At 40.0% G+C, this 24,272-nt stretch overlaps 2 protein-coding genes across 2 annotated transcripts; both read right to left on the reverse strand.

Annotated features, from left to right (window-relative positions):
- Positions 1 to 1,061: 1,061 nt before the first annotated feature.
- LOC130907053 (pterin-4-alpha-carbinolamine dehydratase 2-like) lies at positions 1,062 to 19,939 on the reverse strand. The gene is made up of 4 exons (XM_057821901.1): positions 19,708 to 19,939; positions 18,972 to 19,103; positions 1,441 to 1,521; positions 1,062 to 1,295 (listed from the first exon to the last, which is right to left on the reverse strand). The coding sequence occupies exons 1-4, from the start codon at positions 19,816 to 19,818 to the stop codon at positions 1,200 to 1,202; spliced, it is 420 nt and encodes a 139-aa protein (XP_057677884.1). The 5' UTR covers positions 19,819 to 19,939; the 3' UTR covers positions 1,062 to 1,199.
- Positions 19,940 to 20,261: 322 nt separating this feature from the next.
- txndc15 (thioredoxin domain containing 15) lies at positions 20,262 to 23,703 on the reverse strand. Its single transcript, XM_057821896.1, has 6 exons — positions 23,515 to 23,703; positions 22,839 to 23,128; positions 22,634 to 22,771; positions 22,386 to 22,549; positions 20,597 to 20,727; positions 20,262 to 20,538 (listed from the first exon to the last, which is right to left on the reverse strand). Exons 1-6 carry the CDS (start codon positions 23,600 to 23,602, stop codon positions 20,342 to 20,344), a joined length of 1,008 nt encoding a protein of 335 aa, XP_057677879.1. The 5' UTR covers positions 23,603 to 23,703; the 3' UTR covers positions 20,262 to 20,341.
- Positions 23,704 to 24,272: the final 569 nt, after the last annotated feature.

Here is a 24,272-nt window from a genome sequence, read left to right on the forward strand (position 1 = left end):
ATTCGCCAAGATGGGTGAGTATTTCAGCTAGGGCTGAAGGATATTGGAAAAAACTGACATTGCAATTTTTGGGGGGTTTGTGATATAAAAACTAGAAGAATTTTCACCACACTTGAATAGCACTGCTTGGGAAGACTTTGGTTGACTCACTATGACTACACTGTATTAATTAGAGATGTCCCGATCTGATCACGATTGGAAATCAGACCGTTTTTCAAATTTAAAACAATATGTTTTTCTGCTTCATGCTCGTACAGCGCCACATCGTCCCTCCTGCTAAGCAGTGCTGCCTAACTGTCCAGTGCAGCTTGAACTTGGTACTTAAAGTTAACGATGATTGACAGGTTTGTTGCTTTGATCTGGCCAGAGACGCCTCTGTAGTGCTACAATCAAAGCCACAAATGCAGTAATCATTGTTAAGCTTGCGACATAGTCTGAAGTGTGTTGTGGCAACTCATTTATTGCGTAAAAGAAAGGCTGTTCTCAGCAGCGTGAGTGAGCGTAAAAGCAATAAAAATAATAAAATTTTGGTATCAGATCAGGACTCAGTATCGGCAGATTCTCAAAGTCAGGTGACTTGGACTCGGACTTGGGTGTAAAAATATGCGATCAGGACATCCCTAGTACCCATGATATATACAAGGAATCCAGGAAGCCATGTCTCTGCACAATTGCTGCTTTTATGAAGAAAAAATTGCGCGTCCTGCGATGGGACTATTGCGCATGGGCACATTGCGATTGCGATGTTCAAACGATATATTGTGCATGCCCAATTTCCGCTCATTTTTGAGGCGTTCGCTCGTCCATCACAAGTGGCAGAAAAACGACACTGCACATTTTGGCTCAAAATGCGACAAAGCTGAAAGTGGAAAAAATAAAACTCAACAAAGCAACAGCCGTTTAAGTCATTCACTTCCATTGATGGTAAGGGACATCCAATCCAATTTTACTGGCACCCAAGCAAGATCGATTGAACGTTTAGTCAAAAATGCCAAATTTCCATGAACCGTTTTTAGTAATGCAAAAAGTTGTGGTTTCTGCTTATTCTTGAGGGTTCAAGTCTGGGGATCCATCAACAGGCACACCTTTGAGTCAAAGATTTTTATTATCTATAAAACAGCGCTAAGCCATTGTTAGTGGCAAACAATATGCGGACAAACGAATAAATACAATAATAATAATAATAATAATAACAAACATCACATGGAAAGAGCAATTTTGTCAATAAACTTGGCCATCTTGATGTCTCGCTTGGAAAGCCCACCGCAGTCGTGCGTGGTCAACGTGATGTGCACCTGACACACAGACACAAAGACACACACCAGTATTTATATGCGTCACATTTTAGGAATACATCTTGGTCAGATTTTGCGTGTGGCGTGTGCCGCCTCTTAATTGCCATTACAATATGTGTGTGTATGTGTGTCTGTGTGCAGTCACCTTGTTGTAAGAGTTGAACCACTCAGGGTGATGGTTCATCTTCTCCGCTTGCAGTGCGACACGCGACATGAAGCCGAATGCCTGAAAATTCACACGACGACAAACGAGTGGTCAAATATTCAACAGAGATGTGACTGAAAATTCAGGGCCGAAAACAGCAAAAATTGCATTTTCGGTTAAAAGACCCCAAGTTTACCACTGAATAGAGTGAAGAACCGTAGACCTCTTGTGATGACACAATCAATAAACGGCGAGAAACAACATTGCTTCTTGTCCCGTATCACATCGAGTACAGTGCATTTGAGCCCATGCGTTAGTAGTTTGGTTTTTAAACAAGCGAGCAATATACAAATAAAGTAGTATTTAAATTAGGGCTGTCAAATGATTAAAATTTTTAATCGAGTTAATCACAGCTTGAAAATTAATTAATCCCAATTCAAACCATCTTTAAATATGCCATATTTTTCTGTAAATTATTGTTGGAATGGAAAGATAAGACAAGACGGATATATACAGTATTGTGCAAACGTTTTAGGCAGGACACCTGCCTAAAACGTTTGCACAATACTGTATATATATTTATTTAATTATTAAATTTATTAGGATCATGGAAGCTTCCACTTGGGGAAAATATATACATACAGTATATCCTGTATATACATACACACAACATACTGTACATAAGTACTGTATTTGTTTATATTTAGTTCTTAAAAGATAAATGTTAGTACAAGTTATAGTAATTTTATATGAAAACCCCTATAAATATTTTCGTTTTAATAAAATTTGTAAAATTTTCAATCAAAATATAAACGAGTAGCTCGCCATTGTTGACGTCACCAAGCGGCTCCCTGCCGTTCTTCCACAGTATCTTTAACTATGTACACGTAAGGTAGTGACTGAAATATACCACAAGGTGTCAATGGCGAGTTTTGAATTACCGTATTGGCCCGAATATAAGTGTGTTTTTTGCATTGAAATAAGACTGAAAAAGAGGGGGTCGTCTTATATTCGCGGTCTAGACATTATACTCATTCACGACGCTGAATGGCGCCAGATATCATTGAAGCGATGTTCTGACATGACAGATCTCAGCTTCTCTCAAGCTTAACCAGTTCGCAATTTTTTTTATTGCAAAGTTTTTCCTCATTCAGATTTGTTTCAAGTCTACAGTTACAGTTAGACTTCACTTTGATGGTTAATGCAGTTATTGCAATTTTGTTGTTAGGTCACAATAGATTGGTTTATTTACCGTAATTTCCCGAATATAAGGCGCACCCGTGTATAATGCGCACCCCAAATTTACTTGTAAAATCTAGGGGAAATCATTGTACCCGTTTATAACGCGCACCCTAATTTTAGCACCAATAAATAGAAGAATACAAGAAAACAGAGCTCGTGTACAGATACAGAGATGTCATTTTACTGAGTGGTGAAACACAGCACAAGCATAGCACATTGGTAGTTCAAAACATTACCGTAAACTGACAATATTTACGGTAATAATATGATTTGACAACTTCTCCAACTTACCAGAATCTAGGAGAAAACAAAACAGATGTGACTTTTCTTTTAAAGGCTGCTGTATAACTTGCTCGTTTCCTCATGATGAATAAATCTTTCTTCCATGGATTGATACGGTAAAATGAAAGTGAGAACGTAAGTCGGAAATCCGAGAGCGCTCATCGCTGTCAACACGACAGTAACAAAAGGAATTATTGTTATTTGGGTTTGAGTTTCCCGAGGGACCGATATAGTTGACGGACACAGGAAGTGTGTGTCCTTACATTTGTTATGGTCCGAATTGCGGAGCTGCAATAAACGTCGACTCAAATGAGTTCAAGAAACTAAATTCTGTGCTTTATGAAGAGTGAAAAAAGCAGAATTTAACACAGACGAAATCATTCGGCCGATTAGAGTGAAGTATTACCGAAACAAAATGGTGACGTCACGCACGTAATGGTCGGCAACGGGTCGCCGCATACGTTTCTTCAACACAACGTGGCCGTGTCAATGAAAAAAAATCGGTTTACATATATATGTAATACATATATATTTCTGTCTCCATCCATGTACCCGTTTATAATGCGCACCATGAGTTTACAAGTTGATTTTGGGGGGAAAAAGTGCGCGTTATATTCGGGAAATTACGGTACATTTCAAAACCAGAAGCCATTCATTTACGAATGTGATTGCACTTTAGTTTACATATTTAAATGTTCAGATATTAAGATTTGAATGAGGCAAAAAAACATTATTTTTCTCTCAAATATATTGTTCTAATCATTTGTTTCGGATGTACTGTAATTATTTTCTGTATAAAAAATAATTTGGTGTTCAAAAAGTCTTTTTTTCAAACTTGCCTCTTGAAAAAGAGGGGGTCGTCTTATAATCAGGGCAGTCTTATATTTGGGCCAATACGGTTTTGCCCCTCGACTGACGTCGTCGTTTCCAGGTTCATTGTACCTAACGTTCATTTGAGTGTTGGCTTCACAACGTACGAGACCTCTGATAGTATGTATATTGTGACTAAATATTGCCATCCAGTGTATTTGCTGAGCTAAACGAAATGTTTGGATAGAGTTTGACCGAAGTCTGAGTAAGTTTTATATGTATTTTGCATAGCTATTTTGATTGGGAATGCCAGTTCACTTTGCATTGTTGTTTAACTGTGTGAGAATAGGGCCTCATTAATACAGATTGAAGCACTTTTCTTTTTGTGAACATTATTTTTTGTTGTATTTTTATTATATGATACTTGTGTTTGTTGTGAAGGAGTTGCCGAAGTTTATGCCAATAAACAGCCCGGTCCGAGCTACGAATCTTTTTTTTTTTTTGTGAACTTTATTTTTTTTGAGAGATAGGAATATTGTTTTTGTTGTGCTTTCACTGAATGATAATTCTGTTTGTTGTGAAGGAGTTGCCAAAGCTTATGCCAATAAACGGTGCGGTCCAATGAACGCCTGTGTCCACTTGCCTTTCTATGCCTCTTATTATGAGCAAAAAACGGCGTCATTGTAATCTGAGGCAATGCATGAGCGGGTCAAATATTTTAACGTGATTAATTTAAAAACTTAATTACCGCCCGATAACGCGATAAATTTGACAGCACTAATTTAAATGCATACATGTGCATTTGCTGTGGTTTAGGACAGTGTTTTTTAACCGGTGTGCCGCGGGTCACTAGTGTAACATGAGAGATTGTCAGGTGTGCCGCAAGAAATTATGCTATATCCTTTTTTGTTTTTTTTGTCGTCAGGCAGAGTTGCAGTAGTAAGGAAGGAGTAGGTACAAATTTCTTTGTTTGCAGATGAGCGAGGTATTGCTTGTGTCGTGTTCAAAAACTGCTCAGATTTCTAGCCATCAGCCACCTTGCTGTCCACGACAATGTGTACCCCAGCATGTCTACTTTACATCATTTGATTAGATTCGTAAAGTGTCGATATACATCAAAGTGTCATTTCCATTTTACCCATATATGATGACAGTCAATCCTCCCAGTGTTATATTCCAACACACTGTCGAGGACAGCAAGGTGGCTGATGGCTAGAAATCCGAGCAGTTCTTGAACGCTATCTAACAGCGCCAACATCCTCTCCAAACGAAACACCCGTTACTTCAGAACAAGTTGATGGACTATTTTGTTCGCATTTGTGAACACAAACGTGCAACTTTTTTGAGAAAAACTACAAAGCGAGAAAGCCCTCAAATCCAGTTACCTTGTCGCTGAACTTGTATGATTTTGGAACTACATTCTAAAAATTAAAGCAAAAAATGGATTTTCTTTTACATGTTAGTAAAGCACTTCTCTCATCTTGAAATGTTAAATTTAAAAATTATACTTCCACTCATTTCATGTATTGGTTGGAAGAGCGCCGGGCCTGGTCGAAGCTTTCGTGTCTTCCCATTACCGCCGGCTCGGTTGTCATGGCAACAATTTAGAAGTCAAAGAGATGACTACAGCCTGAGTTATGCTCCTGCGTTGCGGTGACGGCGCAGCAACTACGGCATCATTTGACATTCGATGGTTCTCCGGCCAGGTGACGCGTTGCTCTGTAATTCACCGCCAAGCCACTAGAGGGGTGTGGCGTTATGTTTGTACGGTTTTGGGGTATGCTATTGACTTCCGCTTGTCTAGTTTAAAAGAGAAAAAAATAAATAAACAATGCAAGATGGAACGCTTGAATGTGGATCTTCAGCTCATCAACATTGAATAAATGTTGATCATACAAATGTTGAGGCGCAGGCGACGCAGAAGACAGTTTCAAGGCGGTTTGTCCAACTTTTGATGCCGCATAGAGAGTTCTAGCCGCGGGCGGACACCAGCTAGCTGTAGTGGCTAGCTTCAAACTGGCGTCGAGCGTTTTGTCCAAGGTCTGCATAGCCCTCCAGCCCGATTTGTTTGTCGTGTCCTACAACCAGCCAGTGGGAAGCTATAGCCAGTTCTGGCGTCTATGGAACTTCCCAAACTGCGTTGGAAGCCTTGATGTTAACGTTATCATAAAAGCACCGAGACACTCTCAATCAGTGATGATGTATCGTGTGTGAACTGACAGTTGTTGAAAATTAAACGTCAATACAACTCTTTTGACACCAAACCTGTGCTTTATTCTTCATATACTTGAAGCGTGACACCTAAATAAGTCACAGACTCACAGCAAACATATGTACACAATAAATGATGAAGTGCACCAACAGTAAATACGACATAAAGTGATAAAAAGCTGGCAGTTTTTGGTCGACTGGGTCACCGCTTCGTGTGGCCACTCGATTCCGAACACACACATACTTGTCTCGTGGGTCTTCCATTTTTTGTTTTTTTTTGTTTTTTTTTTGTTTTTTTAAATTCAATCACTGGTTGACATCCAGCCCCGTATTTTCGGCAATCTCCTCCCACGAATTGCTTGCCATTTGGCAATCTTCATAATGTCTTGACGATACATAGTAGAAGTTGTCGTGCTTTCTCTTTGTTGATACTCTCGTCGGCTTGGTCCATTTTTGAGTGTAGAAAAATAATGTTTCACAATGCTGGTGATTTCGCGCTGAACTGGAAACAACACACTGAGCGGACCAATCATAGTCCATTTCCACCACGTCACACGCTTTGACGCGACGCGAAGTCAGAAAAAAAGGAAGGAGCCAGAGAGGGTCGTAAATCAGGTCTTCGTTGACGGCGCAGGTCTGACGCAGAAGCATAACTCTGCCTTAAGGCAACTATGGCTAACGATTTTCAAGCTAAACCGTCGTAATGACATTATTATTTTCTCTGTGGTCAGTGGTCACATTGATGAATTATCACGTTATGTTCATGGCAAAGGTTTCACTCTTGTTAACTTTTCTCGAACTTAACTGTCTGCATTTGTGGGCATTGATCGGCACACCTCACGGTAAACCTCGTTTTTTTGTCTCATCGCAGCCGAGCTGATTCCAGCGGTCTCGCCACTAGGGCTGAAACTTTCTTTCCCTTTTCTTTTTCATTTTGGACTTCGCTTTCCCTGAAATCCTCCGGTCACGTTCTCTTTCTTGAGTTGTCTCCGCCCCCCAGTGCTTGGCCAGTTGCTGGGGGTTTCAGAAACATGTCTTGCAGTACGTTAGGGAGATATTGACGATCAATTAGCAGCAGTAATCATGGTATGGCTCATGTGGGACTGATGGAGTGAACGAGGTGTGTTTACACCCCACGGAGAGCAACGGCTGCTGTATAGACTGTAAAGGTTGCCTTTGATTGGGATAGCGTAACGTCATCAAAACACGAAACCAGTATATGAAGTAAGATTTTTTTAAAATTATTATTTTTAAATCGACGCATTATTTGGGAGCATTCTGGTGGCCCTGATGGTTTTAAAAGTACGTCCCAGCCACCGGTCAATTTATATTGTTGACCTCCGTCAAGTCAAGTAAAAGTGAAATCTTGTACGAGCATTAAAAAGCAAATGTAAGCCCACCCCGGCCCCTTTGCAAACGAGACGAGCGTGTCTGACGGCACGTGCGCACGCAGGAAATGGCGAGTGCGCACACACAGCCGCTTCATATTTGGCGTTGGGCACGCGGCACATTCTCCAATCAGGACGCATGCGCTTCTCGTAATTATCTACAAAGTCCCGAGCGAAATCCCAACGCGAGGAAAGCGCTGGCCGGCCGGGCTGGGCCCATTTCGGAGCAATTTCCCACAGCAATCTCAATTAAGCCCCTAAACACTTCCTCCCCGCCTAATTAGATCAACTGAAAGGCCATTGTTTACACGGCCGCCCCACGCCACCTGACATGACCAAACACCATTACTCGCACAGGAAATTGCGTTAGGCAGGTTTGCGTCGTAGCCAATTGCGGTAAAAAGTCCAAAGGCGTAACACGAGTCGGCGGCCCGAGCGTCCAATTGGTTATCGAGCCACGCCGATCAATTCAAGTAATTGGCATATTCCTGCAACTTGACCCGGCTGCCACCAATTTGCTGTCCAAGGGGGTCTGCTTTGTGTCGGGGTGCCGTCAGCCACTGCGACGACCCAGTTGGATGGCTGTTTTGTCATATATTTATATTTTTCACATTTTTAACTCATTAGCTGCCATTGACGGCGACGGACGTCCAATTCATATTGACTAGGAGGGCTGACAGTGAATGATCGACTGTGTTAAGTTCACCTTGAGCCTGGCTGCATGGGGCTACTTTAGACATAGACCAAGAATTCATCTCCAGAACAGTATAGAGCTGGGAGGAGCGGTAACATTGGGTGTTACACAAATGTAAAAGATTTTTCAAGAAATGTAAGACATGGTGAAGGTGAGATGGGGTCCATTGAAAAAATGCTAACATGATGATGAGCGTTTGACAAAGGACTAATTTTTATAAAGATCATGTATATTTACTATTATACACATATATATGGTGGAAAACACTTAGGTGACTTGAAGTTGTGCTGTGAGACCCCCAATTTGGCCAACTTTCAAAATTGTCCGATATGCACGTGTGATACATCTTAGCTGAACAGCTTAAAATCTCAATTTTGTGGGGGAAGAAAAATTTTAAACAGGAGGGCATTTTTAACATTTTTATTTTAAAAAAAATGTTTTTTAAACAGCAAAACCCTATCTGGAGGCGAGAGCACCCGAGAGCAGGATTACAGACGCCATGACTTTAACAAGATATTTAAGATTATTTATCATCTAACATATCGGACAAAATGCGACAGTAACAAAAAAAATACAATTAAGCGATAGTCATGAGGTAGATATACGTGACTTTTTTTTACAAACGCCATTTTTTTTCATTGTGACGCCATTTGTTTAAGTTTAAAATATGCGAGTAAATAATTTTTTAAAGACTTTTTTTTTTTTTTTAATAAAAGACATCAATTAATGATTCTAAGCTATATATATCCGCCATATATTACAAACACACACACACATATATATTTTAGCTCAGGGGATATCATCTTTCATCTATTTTTAAAATGAATTTTCTGATAAAAATTTTAGGATTCTATAAATCCATAAAATATGCCATATTTTTCTGTAAATTATATATATATTCTGTAAAATAAATTGTTGGAATGGAAAGATAAGACACAAGATGGATATATACATTCAACATACGGTACAAAAGGACTGTAGTGGGCATTTCACTCTACTGTCATTTAAATCTGTCTATGCTGTCCTCACTCCGAAGCGTCTACTTTTTCCAAAGCTAGACAGCTAGTGAACAACGCCTTAATAATCAGACTTCTTCCTTTTTCATCTGATTTATTAATAAAATGGCCTCAAACCATTCTCCTCTTTAGACCGTCGTAAAACTACAAAAAAAAAGTACACAAGCATTGCATTAGCAACAACGTTAGCTTAGCACGCTATACAGGTTTTAGTGAACATAAACAAAAAGCGTCTCATACAAAAAATATAACATTTCGCTTACTAACATAATATGTACATTCTTTACAACAACCATACTTACGGACAAATCTTGTCCAAGGATCATATAAGCACAACATTATCAGCCCGAGACGTCGTGCAGCCATAATGAACTGGAAAGAAAACAATAAACCATGTCGCAATGTGACCACAAGAGTTCGCTGTTGGACAGCACAAAAAGTCTTGCTGTAAAACTTACCAAAAGGCAGAATACTTTCTGAGCGGGACATGTGCATTAATTGCGTCAAATATTTTAACGTGATTAATTTAAAAAATTAATTACCGCGCGTTAACGCGATAATTTTGACAGCCCTAATATATATATAGGGTTAGTTAGAGTGATCTTGTCTCACTATGACTCATGTATGTTAATAAGAGAGTGTGGGTGATAGGCTAATGGGGCTCTGACATTGTTGTCTCCTCTGCTAAAGCATGCCTGGTTTACCTATATGTCAATCAAAATATATATATATATATATACAAGTATACGAGTCTTGAAAAATAGGGGGTCGTCTTATAATCAGGGCCGTCTTATATTCGGGCCAATACGGTACTTCCCTCTGGCAACACTAGTCACACCATAACTGTTCCTACAACTGACATTTATCAATTTGTCACCGCCCAACTATGAACACACACTATTACACTATACAAGAGCGTACAAGAATGCTGTTAAGTTAATCAACAGAGACATATTTGCTTACAAAACATACAGTACCTCAATGGCTGCACAATAATACCGAGGGAAATAAGGTCCAAATCAACTAAGAAAACGACAGCTATTAGTGGCACCGCTCCAGCGATGAAAACGAACGCTGCTCAATAAGCTAGTAGGCTAATAGCGAGCTAACGTTTCTCTGCTTTCTTGAAATGTTAGCTGTCGTTCACCCCTGCTTCCCAACGTGAAAGCAATGCTCGAAACTAACAGAAAATAGCGCTGGCGTGACGTCAAACAAGTCCGAGTGCAACATAGGAAAGCGAACTGCACATACATTATAGTATAATGAAATACCAGATATGCATAGCAAGTACTGAAGAGATCAGCCATTTAAATTAATTAGACCAAATCAATAATTCAATTAAATGACAAAAAATATAATGTATTTACCATCAATGCTGAGAGGTGGCGGACGAGACACTGTGACGCGACTTTTATTTAAAAAAAAAAAAAAATGACTGGAGAAAAAACAGCGGACGAGACACGTGTCGTAAAGTCGAAATCACGCAAGTCGGATACGTCGTAACCCAGGGACTACCTGTACCGCTAGGCTGTCCCGTCGCATCTAGATAAACACGACAGTCAGGAACGTATGACCTCCTAAATCTATTTTCACTGATTGGTAGTGTTAAGAAGTTCAGATAATCCTTTATACATTACTTGAACCGGCACTTTCATCCTCACCAATGTGCACACACTAGGGCTGCAGCTATCAATTATTTCTGTACTCGATTAATCGATGAACCATTAGTTCGAATAATCGAGTAATCGGATAAGAACCATTAAAAATAGTAAGCATATCATACACGTCGACTTCGTTGTGCAAGCCCCAACATCGAAACAACACGTCACCATTGGTAATCCAAGTCATCTCTGCAAAGATGAAATTTGTCGACTGCATGTTTCTCAAGCTGAGCCTCAAACGGTATAATAAATAAATGAGGATCTATGTACAACAAAAGAACAATTGGCTAACTTACATAGCAAAAGTCGGCTAATTTAAATGCTATAAAATGCAAATTTTTTTTACAATGCTCTTAACAAATGGTTCAGACACATATTCCCACAAAAATAGGCTAAATATACCGATAAACTAAATCAAACAAAAACTTGGCTTATGTTGGGCTTAACAGGGAGCACCTGGATTCAGCCATGTGAAATGAGGCAGACTAGAAGGCAGTGAATCCACCCAAATCAATAAAACTAAATGCAAACACTTTCAAAATAAACCATTACAACGCCACTTAAATACTCAAAGCAGCAAAATTTAATTTGAATCTTTTTTTCTAATCGAATACTCAAGTTAACACTAGAAGTCCCAGAGAATTCTGATACTCCTACTAGTCCCAAACAATGACCGATATGGCCTCTCCCCCAGAAAACCCAGAGGTGGCAAAAATGACCCAAGTGCTTTTGAATTGGCAAGTCGTTGTCGGACAGACAACAGCCGTTCATATGGAAATGCAACCACTAGACATAGTACATTAACTTCAGACACAATGACCACAATCCATACTCCATGCCCCTGATTCAGTCCTTCTAAACTATAGACACAATTCCTGCTTTACACTCAAATTGCAGTTCTAAAATGCTTATTTTTCTTCTTCAAAACAATGTACACATTTGGGCCATTCTTTCTGTCATTATGTGTGGGGTATAGGAAAAGTGAATTAAAAAATGTGTAAAAAGTGTCAAACTTCATAAAGAAATGTAATTAAATAAATGTAGCTTGACTTGAACGGACACAAACTATCACATGAGTCAACGGAGGAGAGGCCAAATCGCCCATTGCCAGGGAATATTAGGAGTGTTTGTCTTGGGAAAGGCCAAGTCGGCCTCTGCTGAGTTTTCTATTGTTAATCGATTAATCGTTGCAGCACTAGCACTGACCAATCTAGCGCTGCGGAAGAACATTGCGCAATATATCATCGCCGCACATCCAATAACTTTCGGCTACGGCTGTTGACTGCACCGCCAAAAATTGGCTATCCGGTATCGTCATTGTTATGTTGTGGCTGATTAGTTGGGCGTGGATTCTCATACAGATACCGGAATTGTAACAAGAATAGGAGTCATATTTGCATGCGGAAACCAAGATAATACCCAAGTTACATTACATTTTACTGTGGTGTTCCCTACATGAATTCCTTGTCGACAAACAAAACGATAACTTTCACACAACGTTCTTTTTTTTTTAGTCTTAGCAAAAACACCAAAAACAACATATTTTGCATTGGTAAGTGTTCCTAAAATTGGGAAGGGAGTGAGAATGTGAAACTAAAGAAGAAGAATCGTGACGCAACATGAACCCCAAGAGAAGAAGATCTAGGAGACAAAACAGGGTTGGGTGGGGGTCCGCTAATCCCAAAGTACAAATGATTGGGAATTGAATGTCCAAAGAGGCTGGCGAGACATCGGCCTTCTCCCTCGGGGGCAGTGGCAGGCGGGACACAATGGCGGCCAAGTGGCTCACCCCGCTAACGGCCCCCCACTCGGACACGGGACACTGTCAATGGGGGTCAAGGACTTGGCGAGTCAATGCTTTGTCTACCCAGTGGAGTCGATGCTTTTCACGCCGACACGATCCCTTGACCTGGAACCAGGACTGGTCACCAGCCAATTGGAGTCAAGGTCGGAGGAAGCTCCTATCGTAGCCTCTCTGCAACATCCCGGACTGGTCACCAGCCCCACCAATCAGAACCCGGAAGAAAGTCGTTTGCAGGAAAAGGTGGCCAAAACACCGGTTGCCGCCCCCACCTTGGCGGCGTAGCTGTCAAAGTCGGCTAATTTGACGAGACGCTACGCAGGCCCCCGCCTCCAATAATCAGAACCACACTAGTCCCCCACCCCCACCCCCGTCGGCCATTTTGCAGCTATTACAGCGTGATTGTCACACAGCACGGGATGAGACGCTCCGACCGCGGCCGCCGCCTGGAAGGAACACATGTCTGTTATTTACAGATCGGCTTTCCGCCGCTGCGCCGTCCAAAAGGGGGCTTAAGACGAGCGCCCGCTATGTCTTGCCAGGACTAAGTGCATGCAGATTGCGCCTCGCCTTTCGCCGGGCTGTGCGTACAAAGACGCGCGCGGGCCCACATTCTTGACGGGATGGCAATTGCGCACTCCGTGGTTAGCAAGTAGCCACGCCTACTATTGGAACGACTTCAGCGGCGGCCAATAAGGTCGCCGACGAGGGCCACGCCTCTCATGTTTCATTCGTCTTCCATGAAGCTTTCGGCTGGAGAAGTGTGTGACCTCAGTGAGGAAGACGTCCGGATCCGCCATCTGCTTGTTAGCACGGAGGCTACCTTCTGGTTGATGGCGGATGATTGACAGATACTGAAGGCGCTACCATTAGGATTCAGGGGTTGGTGTACGTTTTTGTACATGCCAGATGACCAAAATCAAAAAGATAAATTGCAAGTTTAATGTCAATGTGGCGACTGATATTTTTTATCTTTGTATAAGAGTTGTTACTTTTGCTAGGCTTAAATGCCTGCTTTAAATCAAAATGGCCGACTTCCTGCTTAAGTTTGGCGGATGGGTTGAGACTTTTTTTGTGCAGACTGTCATAAATTACTTGTCCATCCAATTTGGGGTCCACCAGTGAAATTAGTGGAGAGGGCTGAATTTTTCTCTTTCCAAAAAGCTTCACTCACATAATTTGGTCAAAACAAACAATTGAAAAAAATGGCTGACCTTCCGTTCAGAATCGAGCACAGGTCCTTGAGACTTTTTTGTGCATCTTATCATAACAGACACGTCTAGGGCCGCACCTATTGATTGTTTAAGTAATCAGTTAATCTATTGATTAGTTAGTTCCAGTGTTGTTAATACGGTGTTAAAGTATAATGGCGTTACTAACGGCGTTATTTTTTTTTTTAGTAGTGAGGAATCTAATTAATTACTTTTCTCATCTTTGCAACGCCGTTACTGTTACTGAGGATGTAAAGGTGTGCGTTACTAATGTGTTACTACATTGGTTGAAAATGCAAGAAAATCTGAGAGACACGGACTCACGAAGAGAGCAGAGCGGGAGTAGGGAAGGGAGTTGTGACGCTGTTGCAAATGCGATGCTAGGTGACTCCAATAATACCTGACTGTAGCCGAAAGCCTACAAACTACGCCCACATGATGCTACGGTAGATAACACATGTGTATAGAACTAGATGAGAAATTATAGACTCGCCGGCGTTAGTAAGCAGCCGCCATCTTAAAGCAGTAGACTTCTCAGGAAGGCTCTGCTGTACAGTAGAGAACCTTCCTAGCGAACCTAAGTAACTTTTTATGTAAAATACTCTTAAATCGGCAAAATCTTGACTTGAATCAATCTTTAAATGATGAAACAGTTTTAAAACTTTCACATGTAGACAGTAGGGATTTTAACAACTTTAACGGTTGATTCACAACATTAAATGACTTCCAAACATAGCAAAGGTTACTATCTAGTTATCGCAATAGCCCCAATACCCCTGTGTCTAGTCAAGTTTAGGGTAAAGAATCGGGCTAGGGCCAACTGTCCCAAAAACCCATTGAACTTCACATAGTGTGACCTATGTTTTTTTTTTGAATGGGGAAAAAAAAAAACATGAAAAGTAACACCAGTTACTTTGCCAAGTAACCAATTACCTTACATTCGGGTAACTGAGTTACTACGTCAATTACTTTTTGGGAGAAGTAATTTGTAATTTTAATTAATTACGTTTTTAAAGTAAGTTTAACAACACTGGTTAGTTAAAATAATCCAGTAATCGGATTACAAACATTTAATGCCTTGCGGAATAAATTTTAGGAGATGTAAAACAAAAGAAACAAGCGTTCATGCTTGCAATAATTTTATTTCTGCTTGCTAAGATTGCACTTTCAAAATAGCATCAAATGTAAATACAAAATAAAATTCTTGAGTGTTTCTTCAAACTATGCAGAATTGTACTTTCATTTAAAAAATTAAAATACCAGACCTTAGCTTCAAACAGTATAAAAAGAATAAATGAGGATCTAAGTACAACAAAAGAACAATTAGCTAACTTGCCTAGCAAAATTCTGCTAGCTTAAATGCTATTAAATGCTAACTTTTTTTTACGAAGTTCTTAATATATCATTCAAACACATATTCCCCCCAAAAAATGTAAATATAATTGTAAACTAAATTATGACTGCATAAACACACATATAAACTCAAAATCTTACAGCCTTATGTTGGCTGTAACGGGGAGCAGTGGGATTCAGCCGTTACATAGGTTATGTCATTTCACTGTTGACACTAGAGGGCACTGTATCCACCCAAATCAATAAAACCATTACAACGCCACTCTAACTAATCCCTGAGACAGCAAAATTTGATACGAAGCATTTTTCTCATCTAAGTACTGGAGTTAATCGATCAGCATCCCACCAAATTTGGCAACTATTGGTGAAACTAGTGGCGGGTGCTTAATTTTAGAAAAAAAAATTCAAAACTCTTCACTTGATTTGGCCAAAATTTGATGCTTAAAACCAAAATGGCCGACGTCCACTCGATTTTGAGAAGACTCCTGTAGATGTTTTTGTGCATCCTTTCATAAAAAATATGTCCACCAAATTTGAAGTCAATCAACGAAACCATTGGCGGGGCCTGAATTTTTCTGAACTTTCCAGAAAAAAAAAAAAAAAAAAAACGCTACTCAAATAACTTTGCTGAAATTGACACTTCATAACAAAATGGCTGATTTACTGGTCAGAATTGAGCATGGGTCCCATGAGACTCTTTTTGGGCATCCTATCATAATACTTCAGCCAGTTTGGAATCAATTAGTAAAACTAGTGACGAGGGCTGAATTTCCTAACTTTCCAGGGCGTGCGACTGAAAGAATAACAACTTTAAGTACAATTTTAAAAATCATCGTATGTTCTTCCGAACATATAGTAGCGTAATCCCCAAAAGTTTGTGTGCGGTGTCCCTTTCAAACAGAACGATCGCGAGCAAATGCAAAACAGATGCTCGCATCCGTAAACAAGATGAGCGAGTAAACACTTTTCTAAAGTAATGCGGTGCAATTAAAAAAGGGACGCCATCATGCTGGCTGGTTTCCAACAGGAGCAGACACCGCCCCTTGGGATGAGTCAGCTGCTCACCGGCCTGATGTAGAAAGTGGGCTACTGGCGGTGGGAGTGCTAGGATGCTTCCAATCAAAGGGAAGTAAAGTGGCAACTCCAGCTGGAAACTCTTGACCTTTTTGAATGGGGAGTGCAGCGCGATCGCCCCCTGAAGGCCACCAGAAGATGACTTGGTTAGGGTAAGGAAATATTTGGAAGTGGTCAAATAATTTTCAAGAGGGTTGTAATGACTGGTTGCTGTTAGTAACTATTTTTCGTTTAGTAGGTATTTTTTATTATAAAATGTATTTTTAAAACACCTGGAGGAAGGGCTCAAATAGTCAATCCCTTTGTTGTTCTTGGTAAGGTCTAACTTAAATGGCTACTCAGTGGTTATTCGTGGGCGAATCATGATGAAACTTGGTAGGTATATTCCAAGAATGTATACACATAGATCCTTGGAACCTGATTTAAACCAAACCCCTTCCCCACCAAGGTTGATTAAATAATTGCAGATTGATTAAATATGAACTTGTTACTCCAACTATCCAAAAGATGGTAGTATTGCTTCACTTTCATTTTCGGTAACGGGCGGTCGTTGTTCATTTGGACTAATTTGCATTTTTAACACTTTCAGGGACAGGGGTCCCTACAGTGGATAGCTATTCAAAAGATGATACTTAGAAATTATTTTATTATTTATTTTCAACTACTAAATCATTATTGTATTATTTTCATGTACTTATAAATACTGTAAATCTATACATTAATACAATGTAGGGCTGCAGCTTTCGATTATTTTACTAGTCAATTAATTGATGGACTAGTTAGTTCGAATAATCGAGTAATCGGATAAGGAACATGAAAAATTAAAATTCCTGAGCTGAGCCTCAAACAGCATAATTTTTTTTTTAATGAGGATCTATGTACAACATAAGAACAATTGGCTAACTTACATAGAAAAAGGCCACCTGCTTAAATGCTATAAAATGCTAACGTTTTTTTTACAATGCTCTTAACAAATGGTTCAGACACATTCCCACAAAAAAACGGCTAAATATACCTATAAACTGAATCATGAATGCATTAAAAAACATTAGCTAAAAAAAAAAAAACAGCTTACGTTGGTCTTAACAGGGAGCAGTTGGATTCAGCCATGTGAATAGAGACAGACCAGAGGGCAGTTTATCCACCCTAATCAATAAAACTAAATGCAAACACTTTCAAAATAAACCATTACAACGCCACTTTAATTAAACGAATACTCGAAGCAACAAAATTTAATTTGAATTTTTTTTCTAATTGAACACTCGAGTTAATCGATTAATCGTTGCAGCACTAATACATTGTTTATAAAAGCCAGACTAATTAAATGAACAAAAACAGAGGCATACTCGGCCCCAAGAAACACTCTAAGGTTGATTTTATTTTAAAGTATTTAACTCATTGAATGCCAATGACTAATATAGACATCCAATTAATTTTAACTGGGTGGACTGGCCGTGTATGCACGTCTTTCAGTGCCATCGACTGCACGAGACGTCCAATCTATTTAGACTGGAAGGGGCAAATGACTCCCAGTCTACATAGATTAGGCGTGTATCGCCGTCATTGGTAACCAATAAGTCAAATGAGTGTACTGTAAAAGTTTTAAAAAGCTGTCACAATTCGTACATGCAAGGGTTAAACTCAATATTGTTAAGTTCATGTACTTTGTGCGTTCAAGATGATATTGTACAAAATTATTACAATCATGAATTCTGTTTTAGTTATGACATTGTAAACTTATGTTCAATTAGTACATATTCATTTAATCTGTTAAATTTCCATTATGTGTGTATGTGTATTTTCTGTAAAAGTCAAATTAATACACATTTCATTTATAATTTGATTGGACATCTATCACCGTCAATCGCAGCCAAAGACTTAAGAGATTTTTTTTTTTAATCATCATCACAAGTGTCACCCTTTTGTGGTTCTTATATGACTGGAGAATCAATCTCTGAAAATTCCAAACCCGTTTCCAGGCCAATAAAGCCGGCCGCAGTACTTTGGGCTGAAATTCAACTTTTCATGTTGCGCTTCTGTGCATCGTACCCAAATTGAAATTGTCGTTTTCATGACTTTTTGTCTTGTGGTCACAACTGGGCCTGCTTGTGTCGGATTTGTTTGGAAAATGATGATAAAAGAGAGTTTTGCCAACGTTTGTTCAGACTGCGACAACAGCAGGCTCGCGAGGACGGTTTTTCTTTCCTTGATTTTTTTTTTTTTTTTTAACGGCGGACAGATGAAACTTTTTATCCAATTTGATTTGTTTGCGAAAGGAGCGGCCACCTGGCACGTGTCAGCCTAACTGGGTTTGACGCGGAGGCGGTCCGCGGGGGAGGCCGGCCCCCCACTTCAAATGCGTAAAAGTGTAAAAACAGCCCAAACAGCACGCTTCCCAGGGGTGAAAACAAGTGTTGGGATTAGAGGAAGTCCGTTAAGTGGCCTTGAGCGTGCCCACCAAATGTTACACATTTTTTTACAACAATCCCTCCAGTTTCTCTTGAGTGTGCTTTTAAAATGTCAAGTAGTAAATGTAATGTAAGTAGTAAACACAGTATAAAAAGTGTTTTTACATGTTTGATAAAGCCACATAAAACAGAGCAATACAATAATGTGCATTTAAAATTAAATTTAAATGAAATTAAAATTAAATTGAAAAAAAATTAATTTATTAAGAATGGGGCGCAGTTTATTCTAGGCCTGTAATAACCTGTCCCAACCTTTACTTTGTTAAGGTGTCATTTTGTAACATTTTTGCTCTAATTGAGTTCCAATTCTGTGACCTCACCTGGTTGAAAGTTTTAAAGTGAAGCTCCTTGAAGATGGCGTCGCGGTCCTCCACCTCCATCCATCCCGTAGCCCTCAGCTCCATCACATGTTGGTCACGGTCAGCAGGTAAGAGCCAATGAGAGTCAGACGACTGCCAACAAGCACATTTTGTTGTTTGAATGCCATAATTACATACATTTCGGTTCAAAAATCACAATAAAACATTCAATTGCAAAATCCTAATGTAAAATGATTTGTGGTTGCTAATACTGCTGGAGCCACTAGATGGCAGTCTAGCGCCATTGATAATGAAAACCAACACTCCTATTAGACTGCAACCAACGAATAATCACTATTATTGTTTATGATGCACTCAATTTGACAACAATTAAGGCTAGTTTTAGAATATTTCGTGACTCGTTATTCAATTCGGCGTCATTATGATGTGATAGAAGTAACTTGGAGTAGAAATTAACAGGTTTACGACACCCAAAAAAGTGGAGTGGCACACAAAAACTCTAAAAATACGAACGAAGTGGCATCATTTGGGCCACTTAAGCGAATACAAACAATGACTCCTAAAATAATCGAAAACAATCTCGAATGTAATATAGTCGCAGTATTTTACGGCTGCGCGTGCTACTATTACAGCTTTTACCTGTAGTCAGGCGGAAGTTGCACGTCACGGTACGACCACGCGTTAATAATAATTGATTCCCAAACCCGCGACACTACTATGCTATTTATTTACTCACCATTTTAGTAGAGTACTTCCTGGAAAGGGGGACCAGGTTGAGGCCGTTGAGCCGGAGCAGACCGCGGGGCCAAAGGCTGCTTGCTGCCGGGCTAAATATTAACCAGGACATGCTGGGGGAGCTCAACTCATTTGTTTGTCCTCCTCCAACACCGCTCAACTACTGTACCCTCACAAAAATGTCATGCACTCTGTATTTATCCTCCTACTCTGTACTAGGGGTGTTCACTTCACTGCCTGATTAAAATGACCACGTTCAATTATGGTGTTATGGTGTTATACTTATATAGCGCTTTTCCACCTTTCAAGGCGCTCAAACCAGGTGACAGGTTTAAAATTCACTCCATAATGATATTCTAATCGAAATGATATAAATGTTCAGAAAATATGCAGTACATGGACATTTAAACGTTGAAAAGCTAAAAATTGACTTCCTATTTGGATATAAATTTCTCAGTTGACTTGAAATCAAATTTTAAACCCAGGAGACTATGTTGACTGATAGACATTTCTTCCCCTTATACACACAAACTCTCAGAGACTTCACAATCCACTTCAACACCAACTTTAATAGAAATGTTTGTCATGTCTCCAAAATGAAAACTGGACTGTTCCTTTAAACCGGCATCAGTCAGTCACTCCTGATGTTCATGCTCCTGGCCCGGGATGAGCCACCGTATGCTGTCAGTACGGAGGATTCCGTAGGCGGTAAAGCAGGTGATGAAGAGCACCGAGAAGACCAGCAGCCAGTCCACGCTCTTGACGGGCACGCTGGCCAGCGGGCCCAGACGATCAGCATCTGTCACGTTCCTCTCCGGCCCCGCTTCCAACCCTTAACGAGCAAGCTGATCTTAATTGATGACCGTTTTAAACTCTGAGGTTGCGCTTACCCGTCTGGTTGGTGATAAAGGAGGTCAGCACGTCCAGGGTTCTCTCGGTGTGGTTGAAGCGAGCCATGGGTTTGGCTCCTTGGAATAGAAGGATGTTGGGGACTGCCACCGTTCCAAATCGGGTCGACAGGCTGAAGCCACAAATTTAATAAATATGTCAAGAGGCATTCATTATTAATGGAATGGGTGTCCGAGAACATAAACGCAACCTTGTAACCATAACCTTCCTTTTTTTAATCATCTTAGAAGAAAGCACTAGACTTGACATATGACACTTTCCCCCCAAAATGGGTTCAGCAACATGATGTCCTTGCTTCTATTTTTCATATTTTCATAAAACTGTTAACCTTCATTGAATGTCATACTCCATTTAATCCAACCTAGTCATGTAAATATGATCACAATTTGTTTTTTTCTTTAGTTATTTACATGAGTTTGTCTTCTTGAGCAGCAGTAAAAGCTAGACAAACAGTTACAGTACTTCCTATTCCTGGGGAAAAAGAGAACATTTGTAAGAATTTGCAAACCAACCTGTAACTGTGATTGTGCCAAACATTGTTAACATGGTATCAATAGGTTTTCAAGGATTTTAAAACCAAAATGTCCTCCAGTTCTGGAATTACCCAATAGCGTACCGCACCAATGCTATTTTTAGACCGCAAGGCTGCGTGACGTCACTATCGTAAACCGGAAGGGGATCAACGTAGAAGCGTCCTCGCATACAACCCATGTTAGTACTGCTTGTTTTTTGCCGGTAATCTTTCCAAAAAAAAAACATGCCGAGTAAACACTGCTGCTATGGAACTTTTAGAAACGACTCTAGACATTACGACATTTGAAGGATGTTTTCTTCATACGTTTACCGAAGCCAAAAACTCAGAGGAAAAAATAAGAACAATTAATCAACTTGTGTGGATGTCCAAAAGACCAGTTTAACGCCAGCAAGGTGAAGCCATTCACCTTCATATGCAGGTAACTTTTTGTTGGGGGCCATGGTCCTACAGATCACAATGCTGATCCATTGCCTGCCCCAAAGAGGTAAGGCATTTTGATATTTTTACTTATTTTTTAGCGTGGCATTTTGCTGTGCTGCTTCTGTCTGACAATGAATGACCTAAATAAAATTAAAATGGTATCTGACTGCCACTGTTGTTACCTTTTCTGTTGTAAAGAAACAACTTTAGTAAGAGGGAAGTGTAAACAATAGTAATAATAAATAGTAATAATTAATAATAAAAAAATTAAAAGCGTTCGTTGGCTGTCACTGAGTAGCATTTGCGATCGCTACACAAAAATAGCAATACAAATTACCCCCAAGAACGGTCAGAGACGTAAGACAACCAGAGGATATAATATATAAGAAAGAGTATATGTTGGTAAAGGATAGCTTGTCGAAACAGGAGAATGTCATTGTCAGTGTCATAAGGCAATGCACACAAGACAAAGGTGTCGATAAAAAAGCTACCTCTGGATCAGGTCGGCTCTTTTTCCTGTCTTTTTCAGCCCTCGACACTTAAGCCATCTCTTTAACTGAACGTATGTTATGTTCTGCCACATCTTTACCAGTGAATTTGGCTCCAGGGACATCATTTTCGGACAGAATTGGTAGGTTTAGCTCATTAAACATCTAGTTCATACACTATTTACATGCATCTAGCATGAGGTACAAACGAAAGCTTGACACCCCCCGCCCCCCAGCAACAGCTGCTAACGTCATGAATATTAATGAGCAAAGGTGACGTGTTACGTGCAGTACGCTATTAGCTACACGCTACAATGTTAAACTGACCTGCTGTGCTGTGAGGCATCCAAGGCCAAGAAATGTACGGCTGGAAAGACCCGGGGCAGAGCGTTGAAGTGTGGCGCCAGACCGGCCGAGAACTGACACCACGCTGTGAAGAACAGAACCACAGAGCACTCGGTGCCGTTGGCGTTCAGGAACTCCATCAGGTCCTTTGATTTGACATGGATGCGAGTCGTCAGCAAATGCTGGCATGCGCTTTCCTATTATCAACTTGTGCGGTTAAGGTGGGTAACCTGCGACGCGTTGAGTACATTGACCATCAAGGCCTCGGAGCCGCTGACATTCCTCAGGTCGCAGTTGACTTTGAAAGTCTTGGCGGTCTCTGCGTTTTTCTCGTCGGTGGAAGGAGCATGAACCATGTCCAGCATCACCTGGAAGAGAGCCAGAGCACCATTCACAACATGTTCACGGCGTAAAACCGAGCACAGTTCGATTTACCGGCTGGGATGACTCGGCGCCGTCACCGTCGGGAACTGTGGCAGGACACCCGGAGTCATCGTCGCATGGCGGCGAGAAGCCCAACTGAAAGTCCTTGACGTTCTTGGGGTAGAGAGACTCCATGTCGGACTGGTCAATGGGGGCCTCGGTACCCATCACGGCGTCGGCGATCTCGGCCGTCTTGAACTGACGCTTGAGTGACCTCGGATCGGCGCCCTTTGTAAATTCAGGGACACTTTCGGAGGTTGATATCGCTGCCTGTTCTTTTGACAGATCCAACTCATCGTGCTCTACAAAAAAAGATAAAAAGAACAGAATACATCAAGTATACGCTAGCACCCCATTTATACCAGTTTGAATAGTTACTTCAGTAATAATTATGATATATACAAGCAGTATGTAGGAGTTACTAAATAGTCATGTCAACTGAAATTGAAAAAAAAAATATTTTATAAAAGTAATAATAATGTCTATGCTTATTATTGTTCGCTTTTAGCCAGTGTACCGGTTACCTACTTTTCTGAACAGCAGAAATTTAACTGTTACACATAAACGTGCATTACGTAGGTTGTTATACTTAACTAATGCAATAATGAATGTGTGGATAGATAGTTATGGTGAATACTGAGCATAAATTATCTTGCTAGCCGTCATGTTTTGCTAGCATGGCACTTACCGTGCGAAGACACCGACGAAAAGAGCAAAACGAGAATAAATATTAAATAATAAGACACTTTAAGATTCGTGGAAATACCTCCCGACATATTTCGTTTATATAACAGATAGCGTGTCAGGTTGTCAAGACATGTTTGAACCGGTGAGGTCTTCAATATTTACCGAAACGGAACCAATATTATTGACATGTTTAATGGCGGACAGTTTAAAGTGGGACACTTCTGTTAACTGATATACTTTCGTTTTTCAATGATTTGGAAAAATATTCACAGCAAATTTATAAGTGTAAAAAATAATTTTCTATTCAAAGATGAACTCATTAAAAGTGAAATACTTATCACAATTTAATTCTAACGTAAAAATATATCAAAAATACATTATATATATATATATATATATATATATATATATATATATATATATATATATATATATATATATATATATATATGTATATACAGTTGTGGTCAAAAGTTTACATACACTTGTGAAGAACATAATATCATGGCTCTCTTGAGTTTCCAGTTATTACTACAACTGATTTTTCTCCGATAGAGTGATTGGAACAGATACTTCTTTGTCACAAAAAACTTTCATAAGTTTGGTTCTTTTATGACTTTATTATGGGTTAACAGAAAAAGTGATCAAATCTGCTGGGTCAAAAATATACATACAGCAACACGAATTAGCAATTTTGACTTCACTAAGGCCATTTAAATAGTTGCCTGGTACGGCCGGACTGTTCTCCCTGTATTTTTC

The sequence above is a fragment of the Corythoichthys intestinalis genome, chromosome 18 (genome assembly GCF_030265065.1).
Source record: "Corythoichthys intestinalis isolate RoL2023-P3 chromosome 18, ASM3026506v1, whole genome shotgun sequence".
NCBI classification, from domain to species: domain Eukaryota; kingdom Metazoa; phylum Chordata; class Actinopteri; order Syngnathiformes; family Syngnathidae; genus Corythoichthys; species Corythoichthys intestinalis.